This window comes from Pelobates fuscus, chromosome 4, assembly GCF_036172605.1.
Source record: "Pelobates fuscus isolate aPelFus1 chromosome 4, aPelFus1.pri, whole genome shotgun sequence".
NCBI lineage: Eukaryota > Metazoa > Chordata > Amphibia > Anura > Pelobatidae > Pelobates > Pelobates fuscus.
This window is the reverse complement of record NC_086320.1, coordinates 76,898,051-76,919,726: the sequence shown is the minus strand read 5'-3', so window position 1 is coordinate 76,919,726 and position 21,676 is coordinate 76,898,051. Positions and strand designations below refer to the sequence as shown.

Below are 21,676 nucleotides of genomic sequence, written 5' to 3'. Positions count from 1 at the left end.
CTAATGGTTAGCTATGTGATAAATTAAATATTTATCTAGTGTAACATTTTAACTTTAAGGTATATTTTAAAGACTAATTTTGCATGCATTTTTGGTTGTGGATAATGGGGAAAGAGTATTTACAAAACATAAGTGAAATATTAATTTACATTTTTTTGACACATGCCTATAGTTTCTCAGTTTGTAAAAGTTAAAAAACAGTGCACTTAAGTGCTTAATCACTTTTATCACTGGAAACTTGAATGGCTTTCTTTTGTAAGAAAAACTAAACACAGAACTTAACCAAATTTCCTTATTTTTGTCACTGATAACAAACAATGAATCAGGTTAATAATTAGCCACAGCTATTTCATGGCTACATTTTCTAAAATATAAATAATCTGCCATTTCTATTGTCCAGATATCCGCTTAAATAAAGACACAATGGATGGTTGCATTTATTCTATATATCTAAATAGTTTTTAGATATAAACTAGTTTATATAAAAATAAACTCTTGGGTATCTTTTTCTTTTGATTAGCAAAATTGTTTATACCATCAGATTTGTAGCAACAAAATCTTTTTTTTTCTTTGAGATTTGTTTTCTTTTGACCCCACACATCTTTCTTAAAGAGTATACTCTGTAAACAATCAACAACCACGATTTGACAACTGATCTGCGGGATATATATATATATATATATATATATATATATATATATATATATATATATATATATATAGAAAAGTTGAAAATGATAGCACTCCCAGGACTCCAATTTAAGATTTAACTTTTAATAGTTTGTAAAATAAAAAAATCGACGTTTCAGTCTGCTATTTGCAGACTTTCATCAGGACTAATACATGCAGGACTGATACACACATATATACAGAAATTAAAACAAGCAATTAACTTACCCACCACCGGAATAAACTCCCACTCCCTGTCTGTCCGGTCCGAAAAACGCGCGGGTTCCGCCGTCGGTCACGTGTGCGTACGTGATGTCATCACGTGGCGTCGGCGTCATTACCGCGTCACGTGATCGGCCGGAATGCAGCTTCATTGGGAGATTGTTGCTATGCGACCAAAGTGTCCATAGCAACTAAAATAAACATAAACACAGCTCGAGGGACATTTGCATAATATGTATATTGGGTATAACCCAAACAGTCTGCCCAATCTAATGCACTATCAAATATGTGATACACATATAGCCATTGATAGAATATATACATAAAGTACCAAGTGTAAAGGCAGAGCAGGCTTATAAATCAATCAACGACCAATCAACGACCAAGCAAAGAAGGCATGTAAATCAAACCGGAGAGGAACTGGAAGCCAAGAAGAATAAAGTAAAAATACATAATAATAATATGCATGAGCTCAAGAAGAATGTGTCACGTGCACTGAATTTAAGCATTGCAGGGTAGTTAATGGTACTGGCTATCATAAATCAAAAACCTATGTGTCTATATCCAAATATATTACAACACATAAATTAAAGAAAGAGCCACTTCAAAGCTAGGGATATATCCCAAGTGGAAATTAGAGCAAGTAAAGTATTGTATTGTGGGTGAATGCCTATCCCCCTGGGTGGGCAATACTACCCATACTTTAGACTCGCCATGAAGCAGAATGAACTTAGGTCTGAATAAAATAGCTCCTAGGATTGAGCACCTCAAGAATGCATGGAACTATTCCGTGTGGACATAAAGTGTGTATGGTTCTAAACAGGAACTCTATTCTAGAGCAGGGAGGATGTCAGTCCCCTAGTTCAAAATATATACAACACAATAATACGTACAAAAGTACCAGGAGAACGAGCAGTACCCTAGTTAGCAGGGAAGTTAGGGTGTATGCCTATCCCCCAGGGTGGGCATCACTTCCCCCATTCTGCCTCCGCAGGGTACATAGGTGCACAAATGAGTAAAGAAAAATAGGTACCATACAAATATACCCAACAATGTAACCAACTGCTAATCTAAGTCCTAAAGCAGTGTATTTGAACTATACCGAGCTCTTAAATATACAGGACAAAGCCATAGTAGGCAACAAAACTAAGGTATCATAATGACCTCAGATAGTACACAACAATGCAACGGGCCTTACAGGTGACCTCTGCACCACAACACGCTGAGCCATAGAGATGGTACCTAGACCCATTGGATGGGTACCAAACTCCCACCACAGCTAGTGTCAGGGTGAGCATATCATAGAAAAGCAGACAGTGAATACTTCTCATTCAAGCCATTGGGGTGGACAGTTTGTAATGTCCTGATCCAGTATAGCTCCCTCTGTAAGATCATCTTTTTACGGTCGCCTCCCCTTCTGGACATGGGAACATGATCGATGGCCATCAATTTCATGGATGGGAGAGTATGTCCTAATTCGAGGAAGTGTTTGGCAACCGGTAGTTCGGATTTATTATCCCTGTATGCCGTCCTGATGCTTGACCTATGATTACGTACTCTTTCTCTCAAGGGTAGATCGGTCTTTCCGATGTAAGTTAGCCCACACGGACACACTAATTTGTAGACCACAAAGTCACTCGTGCACGTTAGACGATGTTGTATTCGATAACTAGTGCCTGTGTGTGGATGGGTGAATGTTTTACCTGGGATCATGTGTCCACAGGTTACGCAACCCAGGCAACGATAACACCCCAGGTTCTGCGCCGTTTTATCCTTCAGGTAACAGTGTGTAGGGTCCGTCTTTACTAGTAGATCCTTCAGGTTTTTATTTCTTTTGTAACAGATCATTGGTGGTTGTTGGAAAATGGGCGGTAGCGTGACATAGTTTTTTAGTATTCTCCAGTTGTCTTGGATAATGTCCCTGAATTTCAATGATGATGTAGTATATGTAGTAGGAAACACCAATCTCTTGGGCTGAGCCGTGGATGATGAAGTATCAATAGTTGTAAGGCATCTGTTGAGAGCTTTCTGTAGCACACAGCTACTGTATCCCCGCTCACGGAACTTGTGCCACATACTCTTAAGTTGTTCTTGAGCATTGTTGAAATTAGAATTATTTCGCAGCACTCGGAGAAATTGAGAATAAGGCAATGAATTTTTTAATGCTGTCGGATGGAAACTATTTGCTTGTAATAGCATGTTACGATCCGTGGGTTTGGAGTACAGTGTGTAGGCCAGGCTGGAGTCCACACGTGTTACTCTGACATCCAAAAAGTCCACTGAAGATGCATCCACCACCGCTGTGAGTTCTATATTAGACGTACAAGAGTTGATCTGTGCAATCATCTGTTCCACCTCCATTGCGTCCCCCTTGACTAACATAAAAATGTCGTCGATATAGCGGACGTATAATAGGATACGGTCTTTGTAGGGTTCCAAGATGTAGTTGGTCTCAAAGTTGAACATGTAACCATTAGCATACATGGGTGCCATAGCAGCACCCATGGATGTTCCTGCAATCTGTCTGTACCATTCAGATTCGAATCTGAAATAGTTTTGAGATAGAACAATGTCCAGTATTTCCAACGTGAATTCTATTGGAGAACCAGCGTAGTATGTGGACGTAGCTAGAATAGATCTAATTGCCTCAATCCCTTCTTGGTGCGGTATAACTGTATACAAGCTTTTCACATCGCAAGTCACTAGGACTATAGGTTCAGAGGGTAGCAGCATATCGGACAATCGCTTAATGAAGCTTGGAGTATCTTTAATGCACGTTGGGAGATGTTCTATAGTTTCCTTAAATAGATGGTCCAACCATTTTGCCAATGGTTCCAATACGCCCCTTATTGCAGATACAATGGGGCGTCCAGGTGGTGTCTCTCTGTTCTTGTGCACTTTGGGCAGTGTATATAACACTGGGGTTCTGGGTGCTGTTGACTGCAGGTATGCAAATAGTTCCATAGAGATGTGATTGGAGTGCAAGCCTCGTAGTAAGCAAGTTTCAATCAGGCGGATCACTTGTTCCGTAGGGTCATTTGGCAACTTGAGATAAGTCGATTGATCAGAGAGTTGCCCCAAAATTTCGGAGCGGTGATCAGAATAATTTTGAATGACAATACCGCCACCCTTGTCAGCTGGCCTAATGACGATGGTCTTGTCACTAGCCAGTGACTTGATTGTTGCTTGATCTTTTTGTGTGCAATTGGAGTGGTGTGGGGAACTTTCTTTCAGATGGTCAGATGACTCTTTGTGCACTGAACGTAGGAACGTCTTAATAGAAGCCTGATTGGGCATGGATCAAATGTACTCTTCTTCTTAAATTGAGCAGACCTGGTAGAGCAGTCAGTGGATTTAGACTTAACGAAATCCTTGAGTCTTAATGAGCGGCCGAATTTGTACAATTCCACCTCCCAGTTTAATGGACTTGGTTTAGAGGTGGGAACGAAGGATAGTCCCTTGCTTAATAAGCTCACTTCATCTGTTGATAAAATTCTTGATGATAGATTAAAGATAGGGGCTATCTCTGCTGACGGGGGGGTCTGCCTCTTCCCCCAAAAGGTCCGCCCTTGCTGACCACGTCTTGTGATGTGTCTACGCCTGACACACCGTGTCTGCTCTGATACCGTGTCCGTATACCCGTGTCCTCTGATGACGATGTCCCTAAAAAAGGTTGTGATGTGCCAGTCGCACCACCCTGTTGTCGTGTAGACCTTTGTTCACGAGGATATTCTGATTCAGACGTAGATTCACCAGAGGTTTTGTCAATGGTATATTGTCTAGGCTTTCTAATAGGTCTCCGTTTCTTTATGAAGTATGGTTGATCGTTCTTCCCACTCAGCCACCTGTACACTCGATGCTCCTTATAGTCTGCGGTTACTTTGTCTTGTTTTTCTCTTTTAAACCTTACCAGATCTGTTTTGTAATTTTTGATGTTTTCATTTAGCTTTAATAGAGTCGGTGCAGATTCCACTGCTGATAACAGTACCGCTTGTTTGGTTTCCAATTCGGATATTTTTCTTCTGACCTGTATAAGGTCCTCTTTCACATCTTCAATAATAATGAGCATTAAGTCTAAAGAGCACTTACTCAGAACAGAAATCCATCTCCTGCATACATGTGGTTTTAACCTTCCAATAGTAGGGATATTCCTCACACAAAACCCTCTTGGGATTTGTAGCTTCCTATGATATTCTGATAAAAACAAGCCCTGCAAGTCTAAATCGTTTTCTCGTTTTCTCAGGCGTAACAATTCAAAATAAATGTCCTTCAAGGACGTGGTGTTAGGCAATTCTGTAGTAGATTCCGCCCAGCGAATCCTCTCCGCATCATCTTCACTGTATTGCCATGTTTCTGCTTGGTCAGACAAACCCCCAGCAAGTGAGAAAAAATCTTCCATAGATGAAAAAGAAAAAGAATATGCCGTGTACTCCAGTAAATAGTGGTATAGACCAGGAACTGAATAGTATCACAAAAATATTATAGAAAAAAAATATATAAGGGACCCAACTCCCTATTCAGGGTGCATAGAAAGTCAGCTCAAGCCACTGAGCTACAGATACAAAATGGAAAATAATCTTGCACTCCATATAGTGGAAATACTTGCCCGGTGCTTGTCAAGCAAAATGTAGAAAAGTTGAAAATGATAGCACTCCCAGGACTCCAACTTAAGATTTAACTTTTAATAGTTTGTAAAATAAAAAAATCAACGTTTCAGTCTGCTATTTGCAGACTATCATCAGGACTAATACATGCAGGACTGATACACACATATATACAGAAATTAAAACAAGCAATTAACTTACCCACCACCGGAATAAACTCCCACTCCCTGTCTGTCCGGTCCGAAAAACGCGCGGGTTCCGCCGTCGGTCACGTGTGCGTATGTGACGTCATCATGTGGCGTCGGCGTCATTACCGCGTCACGTGATCAGCCGGAATGCAGCTTCATTGGGAGATTGTTGCTATGCGGCCAAAGTGTCCATAGCAACTAAAATAAACATAAACACAGCTCGAGGGACATTTGCATAATATGTATATTGGGTATAACCCAAACAGTCTGCCCAATCTAATGCACTATCAAATATGTGATACACATATAGCCATTGATAGAATATATACATAAAGTACCAAGTGTAAAGGCAGAGCAGGCTTATAAATCAATCTAACGACCAAGCAAAGAAGGCATGTAAATCAAACCGGAGAGGAACTGGAAGCCAAGAAGAATAAAGTAAAAATACATAATAATAATATGCATGAGCTCAAGAAGAATGTGTCACGTGCACTGAATTTAAGCATTGCAGGGTAGTTAATGGCACTGGCTATCATAAATCAAAAACCTATGTGTCTATATCCAAATATATTACAACACATAAATTAAAGAAAGAGCCACTGCTAGATCCCGCAGATCAGTTGTCAAATCGTGGTTGTTGATTGTTTACAGAGTATACGCTTTAAGAAAGATGTGTGGGGTCAAAAGAAAACAAATCTCAAAGAAAAAAAAGATTTTGTTGCTACAAATCTGATGGTATAAACAATTTTGCTAATCAAAAGAAAAAGATACCCAAAAGTTTATTTTTTGGGATCTATACACCAGTGAAGACACTTCAGTATCGTCCAAAGGGCTTAACCCTAATAATAATAACCCAGAAAGATTCACCTAATCCACAATAAAGTGGACGAGGTAAAAACTGGAAAAATGTAATCAGTATCCTGATGTAAATGGGATCACAGTCCACTCTGCATGCACCAATACATACACAAACCACATATATCCCCAGTGCAAGTGATATATACTAGCCATGTAAGGCTACTCCTCTATCTAGTATCAATGATGAATAACCATTGGATTATTCAGACAGGTGCTTAAAATATTAATATACAAGCTTTATTAATTAGGCTTATTTGTTGCAAGTTGTATAACCCTTTTGTAGGTAAGTAGTGCACTTGTCTACCTTGGTACCAGTGTACCAAGGTAGACAAGGGGTTAAACCATAGTATTAGTGTTAAAAAAACATGGATTAACTAGAGGTTAAACTGTAGTTCTGTCCGAATAAAGCAGCAATTAATAGTACCTTCGTTAGTCCTTGGTAGGTAAATAGTACATTGGAAAAGTATACCAGTGTACCCAGGTAGACAAGGGGTTAAACCATGGTCTAAGTGTAAAGTAACCATAGTACTTTCCAAGTGAAGCATGAATAAACATAGTTTGGATAATAGAGTACTATAGTATATTCAGCTGCAACCTAAAATATCCACACAAAAAAGTACAATGTACATGAAAGTGATATAGGAAATAGGTTGAGCATAAGACAGTAAAGTGTAAAGCCTCTCTTCCTGTTAAACTGACTGGATAGGTAGAGGAGTAAGGCACATGGATACATACTCTCACAGACACAGAGATACACATTCACAGACGCAGATATGCATGTCCACAGAAACAGATATACATTCCAGACATTCTCACACCAGCCACGACATTAAAACTACCTGCCTATTATCATGTAGGTCTCCCTCGTGCTGCCAAGACTGTTCTGACATGTCAAAGTATGGACCCAACAAGACCTCTGAATATGTCATGTGGTATCTGGCAACAATACATGCGCAGCAGGTTCTTTAAGTCCTGCAAGTTGCGAGGCAGGGCCTTCATTGATTGGATTTGTTGTTAAAGCACATCCAACAGACGCTCAATCAGATTGAGATCTGGGGAATTTGAAGGCCAAGGCAACACCTTAAACTTGTTTTGATGTTCCTCAAACCATTTCTGAACACTTTTTTGCAGTGTGGCAGGGTGCATTATCCTGCTGAAAGAGGCCGCTGCAATCAGGTAGCATCACTGCCATGAAGGGGTGTACGTGGTACAATCTCTGCCACAATCTCTAGGTAGGTGGTAGGTGTCAAAGTAACATCCACATGAATGCTAATATCCCAGCAGAACATTGCCCAAAGCAGAACACTGCCTCAGCAAGCCTTCCTTCTTCCCATAGTTCATCTTTCCGCCATCTCTTCCCCAGGTAAATGACGTACATGCACACGTCAACCTTCTTCCATTGCCCCAAGGTCCAGTTCTGATGCTCATGTCCCTATCGAAGGTGCTTTCTACAGTGCAAAGTACCCTTTGCATCTAACAATTTTAAAAAGCTAAAGTGGTTTTGGTGACTTGTTTTTCTATTTAAATATATGATGATGAAAGGTTACAGAATAAAGAAGCTAAAAATCACAAAACATTAAAAAAAATATTATTTAAATATTCCTTTGACATTTTTCTCAAGTTCCTGATCTATGCTGCAGATTATGAAAAAAAGATCCTGAGAACACATACAAATGTGTTTAATGATAAGGTACATTTATTAGCACAATAGTGTAAATTTTGTTTGATATAATATTTTTCAATTAAATGGTAACTTCAAGCATTTTAGTGATTCAAAGTGGTCATGGTGCCATGAATCTGTACGTGCAGTATTTCTCTGTAATATGCTACACATGCCGAGCTTAACCCCTTCACTGTTGGAGGTGGCATAGGGATGTCATTTGCCACCCCGAATAAGAGTTCTGGGCTGGAGATTGTCAATTCTGTGCTAGTTTTTTTTCACAGTGATTCATTCATTGGATGAGGAGTTGTCAGCTTCCTCTCTCAGACAATAGATGGTGACTGGAAATGCATCAACCAGGAGGAAAGATAGTTTTGTAGCTCAGTAGGGAACTGTTACCTAATGGTTTTCCCCAATGTACAGGGCCAGGATACTTCTGCCACAATAATCACTTCACTCTGCTGTAGTGGTTATGATGCTTTGAGAAATCTAATAAATGGAACTATAGGCACCCAGACCATTTCAGCTAATTGAAGTGGTCTGGGCGCACTGTCCCTGTCAATTTAACCCTGCAGTTGTAATTATTGCAGTTATCGATAATTGACAATGATTACATTGCAGGGTTAAACCCCAGTGGCATCTTCAGGATTATATTTAGGTGGGGCACATAAGGGGCCAGGTAGGGGTGCAGTTATAAAACATATATATATATATATATATATATATATATACACACACAAACATACACAGGGCTCGACAAATCCCAGGCTAGACATTTCACCCTGGCACCTGGCATTTGTCAGCCCTTTGCTAAGCAGCACAGGAAACATTAAAGACGGCTGCCGAGGGGAGCATGGAGGCGGCGTGCAAGGGAGCAGTAACTTTCCTGTAGTTCCACTCTGCTCCCTTGTGCACTGTTTAGTGACATGACATTACTCCAGCCCCAGCATCACTACAGAGAGCGAGCAGGAGAGAAGAGAGAAACTGCAGGAAGATTGAGAGGAGACACACTGGACACCAGGGAAAGATCCACTCAGCTCTCCAAAACAGACAGAGATTGGGAGCAGAGCTTGCGTACGGTGAGACGATCTTCAATACAGGGGCAGAGCTTGTGTGCCGGGGAAGTTGCTGCACAGTGGCGGAACTAACAGAGTGGGCCCTGGTGCAAAAATTGTTTTGGGCCCCTGACGACATATGCCCATCAGGTGGCCCTATTTGCATGAGCCTCTCGATGGGCCCCAGTGTAACCGTAACACCAGCACTGCCTGTAGTTCCACCGCTGCGCCTTCCTTATTACAGGCAAGACACCTTTTCACGGAAACTGGAAAGCTTTTTCAGGAGATGCAAGATAATTTTCCAGTCACAGGTTAAGTGCAGCCCCCAGTGTTGGAGATATGGCAAGAATAAGCTCCAGGCCAAAACAAGAACTGAATTGGCTCAGAGGCAGGAACATAGGCTTAGAACCATAAAGCAACCTATTGGGCACTTCTGTGGCAAGCTCGTCTGGCCATCTAGATGTAACGGTGAAAACTGTGACACTGACCCATACAAATACACAGACTGCCCCCCCCCCCTATTCACACACTGCTCCACCCTACAAAGACTGACCCATACACACACAGACTGTCCCATACACACAGACTGTCCCCCACCACACACACAGACTGACCCCCACACACAGACTAAACCCCCATTCCCACACACAAACTGACCCCCACACCGATGACCCACCCCACACAGACTGACCCACACCAGCCCACACAACACACTGAAGCACAAACACACTGACTCACACTTACCAGCAGTTGCTTGGATACCTCATTCCCTCCTCACGCAGGGCAGGGATTCCTCTCCCTGTCTCTCCCCTGCGCTGCTATCTATGACCCAGGAGGGAGTCCTCCCACCACAGTGCCCCCTCTGACTGCACAAATTCAGTATGGCCACTGGATGATGTAGGGGTACAATGCTTTCCAATGATGTAGTTCACATGCGCATTAGGTCGCTGCTGATGTCAGCAGAGAAGCGTAGGCGTATTTTTTTTTTAACCCTTTCATCGGGGGGGATGCGAGCAAAGGAGGAACTATACAACTATAACTTCCCTTTAAATACATCTATAGTGTCCCTTTAAAGACATGTTATTTTGTTGGTGGAAATATTGATGATTTCACAATTTATTTATTTTTTCATTATCTTTCAACTATTTCTAGAAAGATGTATCTTGGTATTTTGTACTTGTTGAGCAGAGAAACAAATGAACAAAAAGATAAAGTAAGTTTCCTAAATTGTGTATAAAATAGATATATTACTGGTATGTACCTTTCTATTTATATCTTTATTAAAGGGAAACTATAGTGCCAGGAAAACAAACTAGTTTTACTTGCATTGTAGCTTCCCCTTCTGTCGAGGCCCCCTCCCACGTCGCTGAAGGAGTTAATAACCCCTTTAGTCACTTACCTGGGTCCAGCGCTGGCTCAGCTCTGCCCACGCTCCTCCCCCGTTGTCGACTGCTGGCGGGGAAGCCCTAATGTGCATGCGAGGCAATGGCCATGCGCGTGCATTAGACCTCCCAGTATGAAAGCATTATTCATTGACGTTCGATGCAGAGCGTGGGGACGTTGAACGTAATTTAAAACACATTGGTACTGTAAGAATCCGGAAGCTGAGAGACAGCAACTAAAGGTGGGCCAGGCACCCAGACCACTCCAATGGGCAGAAGTGTCCCTTTAAAGTTTGATATTTCACCAAAGGCCGAATTCTATTGAAAGAGAGAAATGTACCTCTGGTAACTGGAAAATAATTCTCATATTGACATCTATAGGAAATTGCTATTCATTAACTAGAGGAATTCATATCTTTTATAATACACTCAGGCCCCAAGTCCTCAATGGGACATGTCATGTTTTTTTTCTTGACTGCACTGCTTCCTACACAAGGAAGAATAGGTATTCATTGAGATGTCATGTTGTTTCAAACTGCATAATTATCTGTATGCTGTGTTACTAGCGTGTAATATTTAAGCAGCTATAATCGTGGTTACATTACCAATAACTATCTTGAGTCACTAATTAAAGGACCACTCTAGTGCCAGGAAAGCATACTCGTTTTCCTGGCACTAGAGTGCCCTAAGGGTGCCCCCACCCTCAGGGACCCCCTCCCGCCCGGATCTGGAAAGGGGAAAGGGGTTAAATCTTACCTTTTTCCAGCGCTGGGCGGAGAGCTCTCCTCCTGCTCTCCTCCTCCGATCCGCCTCTTCTCCTCCCCGTCGGCTGAATGCGCATGCGCGGCAAGAGCTGCGCGCGCATTCAGCCGGTCACATAGGAAAGCATTCATAATGCTTTCCTATGGACGCTTGCGTGCTCTCACTGTGATTTTCACAGTGAGAATCACGCAAGCGCCTCTAGTGGCTGTCAGTGAGACAGCCACTAGAGGAAAAAGGGGAAGGCTTAACTAATTGATAAACATAGCAGTTTCTCTGAAACTGCTATGTTTATAAAACAATTAGTTAACCCTAGCTGGACCTGGCACCCAGACCACTTCATTAAGCTGAAGTGGTCTGGGTGCCTAGAGTGGTCCTTTAATTGATAGTTCCTACCCACACACCTCTCTGTTACTTTAGCAAAATAATTTGAACACATTATTTATATATAATTAATTTTACAACCATGTCAATTATATTCCTCATTTATTGATATATTAATAAAATGTTGTGTTCAATTTATTTTGAACTTCATATATTTCAGAACATCTAGCCATAATTTCCCTCAGTTTTTTGTTGTTGTTGTTTTATTATCAGCTCTTCATCTTAAAGTCAGATAATGAACAAATATGAACTAAGGGTATTTTTACGTTGTATTTAGAAAGAGGGCTGGGATTGCAATATTAATCATAGGTAAATATCACATGTCATGTTCTAACAGACAGGCATTTTGTGTCCTTCCCTCCCTTCAATCACATGACATAATATATTTTTTCTTTCAGTAATGTTATCGTAACTACTATGACTGTTAACAGAAAGTTTGTAGATATTTTCTGTTCTACATGTTAGTTTTTGTATATTTACATACATCATTAACAGATCACGTTAGATTAACAGTCAATAATTTACAGATCACCTATGTGCAGTCTTGGGGACCTAACCTCTGGAAGACCAGTAGAAACACTCTGATTGGACTGGCAAGGGGAGAAAATGGCAAAAGAGAGCTGGTAAAGAGGGTTGCGGACTGCAGCCTCAAATTATTCTTTGGAAAATTAAAGGAACACTCCAAGTACCATATCACTATAGTGTGCTGATGTGGTTATGGTGCCCATAGTGCCCTAATGTAAGTAATCAGATGGTTTTAGACCTAGAGTCTGTCAGTTATCACTTCCTGCCTCACTTCCTGCCTCCTCTGCAGGAGGAAGCTCTTAGCACTGAGTTAAGCTTGGCAGTGCAGATTTTAACTGTTGGCTTAGAACAATCAGCTGGCCCTGCACTTCTGTGCTTAGTACAGGGCCAGCTCCTTGCAGAACTTCTGTCTCTGTCTTCTGTAGGCTGCAGAGAAACGAGGACCCGCAGTAAGAAGTCATACTGTTCTAAAAATGCATCAAGGGGTTCCAGGAAATGTATAGCACCATAAGCACTGTAGCCCACTGTTGCCAACCATTCTCTGTACATACATTGCCTACATGATTAAGATCAGTGGTAGGTTTACTGACAAATTATACCTGCTACAATTTTAATAACGGCAGCTGAACTAGCTGCCTACTAGAACTCACACTAATATCCTTCATTTAGGAGGTGGGTTTTTATCTTTAAAATTTGTCAGAGAATGTAAGTGCTACATATTATGTAGATAAACGTCCCAGGGATATAGGTCAGCTTGAGATAAATCTTGATCATACGAGTTAGGAACACAGACAGGGTGAGGCCAGAAATGTAAAAAAGCAGGATTCATAGATACATTAGATTGGAAAAACCCTAAATAAATATTTATGCATTAGAAAAGAACACAAAGACTTATGGGAGAGAAAAAATAAACCTGGAAAGCCATTTGCATACACTACAATTTATTAATTGCATATATTTTATATTACTTATATAATACCTTAATGATTAACTAATTTGGTTGATGTACAAAGTACATGTTTAGTATTGTGCACTTTAATCATGATATTAAAAAGCTAAATTGACAATAATTGGTACCTATATTCTATTATGTCCATTTGCAGTTTTGAAAAATAAACACATTTTTTACTCAAATCTTCCATTAACTGAAAATGTTTATTGTTTAATTTTTTTATTTTCTAAATGTTACTTTTACTGAGTGGTAATGCAGACTGTGTGTTTTTGTAGAGGATGCATTGTGTGTGTAAGTATGTAGGTGTAATAGGGGCTATATTCTTTTGGATAAACCTTTTTTTTTTTTTGTTCCTACCTCCCTGCCTTTTAACTGTGGACAGGCAGAGGGGCATAACACTCCCTTTTGGTCTAGTGGCATCATGCATCCTTGCCATGTGCCTCTATAGCTAAGAGAGAGCCCAGCAAATGCTATCTTCTGTTTTTGCAGTTCCTCAATCCAACTCTCGAGAGCCTGGTATGGCGCACAGAGCATTGCTGTGGTAAATTGCAGCAAGGCTTTGACGGCTGGGAGCTCACGAGAGGCCACAGGCTGTGTGAGTCACAGTCAGGGGAGCTGCTTCCAGAGCTGCATAAGCAGAAACAAAATGTGATATATTCCAAAATGGCAGAGCATTGTGGAGTGAGACTGCAGAGCCATGATATTTACACAGAAACCACTTTATTAAAGAGACACTATGGTCACCAAAATAACATTAGCTTAATGAAGCAGTTTTGGTGTACAGACCATGTCCCTGCAGTCTGTATGCTCAAATGTCTGCCAGTAAGGAGCTAAATCACTATGTTTATGCTGCCCTAGTCACACCTACCTGCATGTGACTTGCACATCCTTCCTAAAAACTTCCTGTAAAGTGTCATCTGTTTACATTTCTTTTTATTGCAAATCTTGTACTTATCTCATGCTTTGTTAATAGCTTGCTAGAACCTACAAAAGCCTCCTGTATTTAATTAAAGTTCTATTTACAGAGCAGGAGATAAAAACGTATAGTTACATTTGATTAAAAATTAAACCATTTTGTTTTAAAGCACGCTGAGTCAGTCACAGCCAGGGGAAGTATGGCTAGGGTTGCATAAACAGAAACAAAGTGATTGAACTCCTTATTTGCAGATAATTTAGCAGTGAGACTGCAGGGGCATGATCTAGACTGATCCTGCTGAAAAAAAAAGTTTCTACACAAATGTTACAAAATACAACTTTTTTTTTAAATATCTTTATTAAAGACAAGGCAAATGATAACATAAAAGTGCATTTCATAACTTTAAATTGAGAGAGAATAGTCTTGTTCCCAAACTTATTTCCCAAATATTTTTGGATAAGCTTTTCAAATGATTTAATATTTTGGATACACTTTTAAAACATTTTATTTAATGTATTGAAAATATTTAAATACGTTGATACTTTTGAATACATTGGTATATATTATATATATGTGTGATAGATTTTTGACGTTTTTATATTTTGAAAAAATCATTATAAATGATTAACCAAAAATAATAAATAATTCCAAAAGCTTATCCAAAAATATGACATTGAGGCCTTAGATCCAGTTATGTCATATCTGGAATATATAGAAAGGTGGATAATGAGGAGCGGGCTGAATTAAAAAAAAAAATAATGTTTTTTTTTGGGTGGGGGCCAGGGGGTTAAGTTCCGGTCCTGTTGGGAGCTACTTAGGCCTTTCGACTCTGGGGAGCCATTTTCAATTTTATTTAAGTGTACTGGATGATGGGACTTGGTCATATTGATATTGTATAGCTTAATCTCTTTTAATATGTCAGACTTTATTTGTTCTACTAATGTATGTTTTTCTTTTGTTTGTGTTACAACTCACGCCATCTTCTTTGATGCCAAATTTGTAGCTAATTCATCTATTTTTCTTGATTTATGTAGAAAACATCTATAAATAAAGATTGCAAAAATAAAATATTTAAGTTTAAGTTTTGTGACACGTGTCTAGTTCTTGTAAACAATTTAACATTTTGGATTCCTAAATTGCTTCTCTTTTTTTATTTTTGCTAGAGTAGCTGTTTGTGAAGACCGCATAGAGCAACTTTTATAAATTCTTAGCTAAACTGAGCTTCATTTTGCTTTTTAATTTAATTTCACAGTCAAGTCTTTATAATTGGACCATGAAAATGTTATTTGTTCTTTTTTACAAAGAAGTACTAGGTTTAGTCATTTTAATAAAACAGGAGATGTAACATGATTTTTAAAAAGAGTTATTGTTTGGGTGAATGAAGAGAAGAAATGCATAATTTTAGAATTTTTTGTCTTTATCAAATAAGTAAACAAAACCTATATGGTGGGCATTTCCCGTTCGAAACAATGGACATAAAAAAGAGCATCCAGGCTAACAATTAATATAGCATACTAGAACGTTAACTTGATAAGTAATTACCTCCCTTACAGATGTATTCAAACAGGTGTTTCATTGTTCTTATGTTTCTATATTGGCCTTGACTTCATATTTGTGGATACGTTTTTTGTTTTTTTTAAATCAAAATATTAAATCAATTGAAAGGTTTATCCAATAATACTAAATTATTTGCAAAGCGTATCCAAAAATATTTAATCAAATCCAATATTGGTTTTGACACCAACCAAAATCTACAAATTCCAAGTATGACCCTTTATAAATACCAAAACATAGTTTGATTTTTTTTATGATCCATTAGTATAGGAAACATATTTGGGAACATTGTTTAGAGTTCTGATCACTGATTTTATTATTTTATAATATATTAGGAGAGAGAGATTAAGAGACTGTGAACCCTGTATTCTATATAATAATGCCATGACTTCTGTAGACGTCATAAACCATAAATATGTTGATATATTTAGAAGAATATAGTACCTGTACAAATTAACTTCTTAACCATCCTGTCTTTCTTGTTTTCTGCTTTTATTTATTAGATTGTTCTCCAGGTGAATCAGTCATAATGAATACTGTTGATAACGGCATCAACATCATATGTGCAATATGTGGAGACAGAGCTACTGGCAAGCATTATGGTGCTTCAAGCTGTGATGGATGCAAAGGTTTCTTCAGGCGTAGCATAAGGAAAAGTCATGTTTACTCTTGCAGGTATTTCACATATGTTAAAGACCTTTTAGAGGAACACTCCAAACACCATAACCAATACTTTACACTGTAGTGGTTATCATACCAAATGTGTTCTGGACCATTCTAGCATTGTTTAATTTCCTTCTTGGCATAGTTCCCCCACCTCCTTTCATTGGCCAGGAGAGCTGGAAGCTTCTGCTTAGGAGTTTCTGTTAGTTCTCCTGAATTAAGCCATGCAGTGCAATTCACTGAGAAGATTGGCTCATTGCTCTCAGTCAATTTTGCTAAACCCTGCACCACTACAAACAAATACACACACAGATACAGGCACAATCATACACACACAGTTACAGTCACATACACACGAACAAATGCAGATATACCGTCACACACACTTGCAAGCAGACAGTCACGCACACACACAAACACACACACATAATTACAGGCATACAGTAATACACCAAATCACTGAGGGGAGTAGAGGAAACCATGGGCTGCAGTACCTGCTGTCTAATTTCAGTCCTTGGTGTCTCCTTCCTGTTACTCCCTTGGCATGCATTGCCGCAGCTAACAGGCAGCGGGTTCTGGTGGAATTTAACTACGCCCCTGCAGACTGTATCAGTGAAGGAGCTTCCTGTAATTCCAAGTTAGAGGATAATGAAATCCTCTATGTGGGACAATGCTACAAAGAGTGACAGGTTGGATGGGGGTGATCTGATCACCCTCTCTGGCTAGTCACCAGGCAAGTACCACCATCCCCTTTTAGTACGCTACTGCCAGTGGAAGCCAGGACATCTTGTGTGCTTAACCAATGTTTCACACTTTTATTAAACACTGGAACATAGTATTAATGTTTATATACTTGTAGAACATAGAGGCATGGAGATGTTGTCCTATAGCAGTATTTATGCTTAGTTTTTATGAGCAATGGTTGACAAGCTAGTCCTGTTACATTCTTCCCATAAATGTTTTTTTTTTGCAAATTAATTTTTTACATCTGAGGAAGCTGTGCTGGATAATTGATTTCACTTGTAAATAAACAAAAGCATCAACGCAAACTATGCATAATTTATTTTCTGATCTTTCAATGTTTTCATTTACTTTGCATATCGACTAGATTTAGCAGACAATGTGTTGTTGATAAAGACAAAAGGAATCAATGCAGATTCTGTCGTTTAAAAAAATGCTTCAGAGCTGGAATGAAAAAAGAAGGTAAGATATTTAGATGCCATAAAATGCATTTTGTAGTCTAATAAAAATATTAATTTTCACAGCACAGCACTTTCTTTCTTAAAGGGGCTCAACATGATTTAATGCGATCCCATAAAAAATACATCAACCAAATTATTGACAGAATAATAGCTGGTACCAACACCAACATTCTTTTATGGGTTTTGATAGGAGTAAAAGATGGGTTTCTTTATGTCAGGGAACTAGTTATTATTATTATTGGTATTTATATAGTGCCAACTTATTCCGCAACGCTTTACAATTTTATGAAATGTAGCAATAGGTGAGACAATTACAAAATGTAACAGGAACAATAGGTAGATGAGGGCCCTGCTCAAACGAGCTTACAGTCTAGAGTTGTATAAAGACACAGTAGGAAGGGCATCTTGGTTAACGTGTTTGTCATATGAGCTAGTTCAAAGTATACTACAATTTTTGTCTTTGCCTTTTGTGTTACTGACATTGTTAAAACAGTACAAAATTGACTTTTGTTCTTAATAGCACAATAGAGCAATATAAACCAGCTTACTGCAGTGGTTATGGTGCACACAGTCTAAGAGAATACACTCTCATAACCCTCAAGATGGTTGTAAAAAATGCTGAAGGGACAGTGCCCAAAGTCTCCTTGCACCATAGACACTACAATACACTGGAGAGGTTATGATACTTGGAGCACTACAAAATATATGTATTATTTTTCATTTATCATATCTCCTTGAATACCGTTGGCATAGTTATAATGTCCAAGTAATACTAAATGAATACTAAATCAAAGACTTTCTTTAGAACTTTGTCTAATATTTTACAGCATTTTATTCTGATGAACTGTAGTCCTCACTCAAATAATCCAATCTGTAATCTTTATTTTATTACTAACTATTTTTCTGTGATTACATTAGAGGCTACAAATATATCTATGGCATATTTTAGATTTGAGACTAGATTCTTTTATCTCTGATAATTGAATAGCAATGTTCTCATGGAAGTATGGGAAAATTGCTATTCAATTACCAGTAATAAACCAATCTCTGGTAATAGTATTCAAGCCTTAGTTACAAATGATAACATTTCTACTCAAATTGTAAGACAGTTACCGAGCACGGACATTTCAGCTCAGATAATAATGACTGTAAATCAACTGCACTGTGTTATACAGAGTCACTGGTTAAAAATCTTATTTGGAAAAGTGAAACCTGTAGCAAAATCCAAAGAAAACTTTTTTTGTAAGAAGAAAAAACATAGAAAGTCCTTACAAAACCTACTAAGTCTACCAAGAAAAATAGTGGTAATGGTGGTACAAAACAAAATTGTATAAATAAAAAATACAAAATATCTCTGTGAATATAAACTATATAAATAAAATAGGCTCCTTTTTTTGGTTCATTAATTTGTTAGTGCTCTTGATATAATTGTGGTGAACACCAATGAGCACATATATTATTTGGAGACAAACATATATTGTCAACAGACATTCGATCTAGGAACAGATGGCCACCTAGAGGCCATAATGGAAACTGCACCTTGTTATATTTCTCCTTTCACTGTTTTTGACAAATATAGTCTGTAAATTATATGTATGTTTGAAGCACATATTACACATAAGTATTGTATTCTCTTTGTGCAAAACTATGCACCCATTTTACACTAGATAAGAATGTTTACAGAGTATTTTAATGTGGAAAGAGGGATTTTTTAGTTCAAAATTAAAACTGAAATACATTTAACAAACAACTTTTATGTAGCTAAAATTGGAGTTGTCTTCTATACTTTTTTTTAAACATATCTGTGTATTAAGTAGATTTTTTTGTACTAAAGCTGTAAAATTAAATTTCTCTAAAAATGATTCCAACCGAGCAATTTATGAAACTATTATGAAATCATTTATCAGTTTATGCCTTTTATATATAAGCAAGGTATAGCACCTCTGTTTCAAAAATATAAACTTCAAAGCAACAGTTTATCTTCCTAGCAGTGTTTTGTTCACTCAGCCTTCCACTTTTCTAAGGCCAATATAGTCAATCCCATTGAGAAAAGTAATTATATCTGTCTCTCAAAATATACTTGAATATTTCAATGTATCCTTACTATTACAAAATACAAATGGTTCTAAACGTTACAAAAATATAAAATAAAAAAAAACATGAATCTATATTTTCTTTTCCAAAATTCTGTTCATTTACAGCTGTTCAAAATGAAAGAGATCGGATAAGTACAAGAAAAAGCATATTTGAAGGAAGCAGTATACCCTCTATTAACACGTTGTCACAAGCAGAAGTTCTTTCTCGTCAGGTACAGGAAGCAATCATTTTAACTGTGCTAAGACCATTTTTTTTATGTTTTTTTTTTTTTACTATGTTTTTTTCAAAATGATACAATACACTGCCATACATGGGGGGTGGATGTGTTTTAATTCCATCTGGCCTCTGGAGGCAACATTTTATATTATTTATAACAATGATCCAATCAAATTATAAAAATTAGATTTTCCAATGTGACCAATGTGTACCAAAACTTCTTGTATATATTTCATAGGCATTACATGTGTGTACACAGGCTATATTTAAATGTATTTTACACAAAAACATACGCAATGCATATCTTATGTACCTAAAGGTACATGTCATATAAGATAGACATGATGTACGCACACACAAATAATGAGTAAACATGAGTTATATAAAGGTAGATCACACAAATGTGGATATGATCACAAATGCACATATGATCTATAAAATGAATTAGGAATTTATATCAAACAATGTGCAACAATAATGTATCACAGTGTATGTGTAAAATAGGCAGCAGAAAACATGCAATCAAAGACAGAGACCAGATTAATGAACAATGCCGTTTATTGGGGTTTTTAAATTAAACATAAATACATCACAAATTCCAGCAAATAAAAAAATAAAAAAACGAAGCCTTTCAAAACTGTTAGCTGATATGCTATTTTCAGCTAGACCATAATATTACAATCTCAGTAAGTTCAACCATCCTTTAAATTAGAGAAGTTGACCCAAACTTTCAATAAGCTACAAGGTAACAATTATTAGTAATAAGGGAGGATGTGGGGGACCTGCGATATAACTCTTCTGCTAAAAGGCTGCTCTAAGCAAGATCCCCGGTATGAGAGAACAGTCTCTTACGTAAGCCCTCTTTATATAGGACATTTTCTGCCATGACAGTCAGCCAATCAAAAGTCTTTAAGCACTGAAAAGGACTCATGATTAGAGCATGCCAAAATTAAAAAGGGCAATCATCCTTAGAAAATGCACAGCAGCTCATCATATACAAAGTCACAAAGTCTTCCTCATGTCTACTAGCTAAAACCACCTAAAATCTATACTTTACTGGCCGATAGTTTGTTTAAAACATAAGTCAAGATTTTTTCCATGTTGTTTATTTTAGTCTAAAATAATGTATCTATGTTTTTTACTCATTTCATATATTCACTATATCCGAAGATTTGAACTCTCTGCATTCTCACTGTCTGGGGCCCTGCATATAAACTATGAGTCAATTAAGCTTTATATTTAAAAGGAAATGCTCTTTCCTGGAACTCTAGATTCTCCTACCAGTCCATCTTGACTGACGACCCTATCTTATAAGGGTGCAATTACAAAAGGCAAAAGCCATAAACCTTTTTGAGTGGTTCTGTTTTAGTTGGACTACTAGTAAAATTAAACTCAAGACAATAGGGGTCTTTCTGGCATGGTGGTAGCTAGGGAGTATTGCCAGTACAGTGGATTTAAAGCCAGCTTAAAGGGACACTTTAGCCACCCAGACCACTTCAGCTCAATGAAGTGGTCTGGGTGCCAGGTCCCTCAGGTTTTAACCCTTCCGATGTAAACACAGCTGTTTCAGAGAAACTGCTATGTTTACATATCAGGGTTAATCCAACCTCTAGTGACTGTCTTCCAGAGCCGGACTGGGAACTAAAAGCAGCCCTGGAAAAAATTCTATACCAGCCCAACAATGCGCCACGCCAACACAGGCGAAAATGCATCACCCCCAAACACACACACAAAAAATGCATCACCGCCAAACACACACACACAAAAAAT

General features: G+C 38.2%; 1 protein-coding gene across 2 annotated transcripts in view; it reads left to right on the top strand.

Annotated features, from left to right (window-relative positions):
• The window catches only part of HNF4G (hepatocyte nuclear factor 4 gamma), a 112,283-nt gene that overhangs the window by 70,095 nt on the left and 20,512 nt on the right, over window positions 1-21,676 (top strand). For both annotated transcript variants that reach the window (XM_063450373.1, XM_063450372.1), the window contains exons 2-4: window positions 16,232-16,403; window positions 17,500-17,594; window positions 19,795-19,901. In XM_063450373.1, the coding sequence (XP_063306443.1) occupies window positions 16,258-16,403; window positions 17,500-17,594; window positions 19,795-19,901 (348 nt within the window). In that variant the 5' untranslated portion in view covers window positions 16,232-16,257. The remainder of the gene's footprint in view (window positions 1-16,231; window positions 16,404-17,499; window positions 17,595-19,794; window positions 19,902-21,676) is intronic.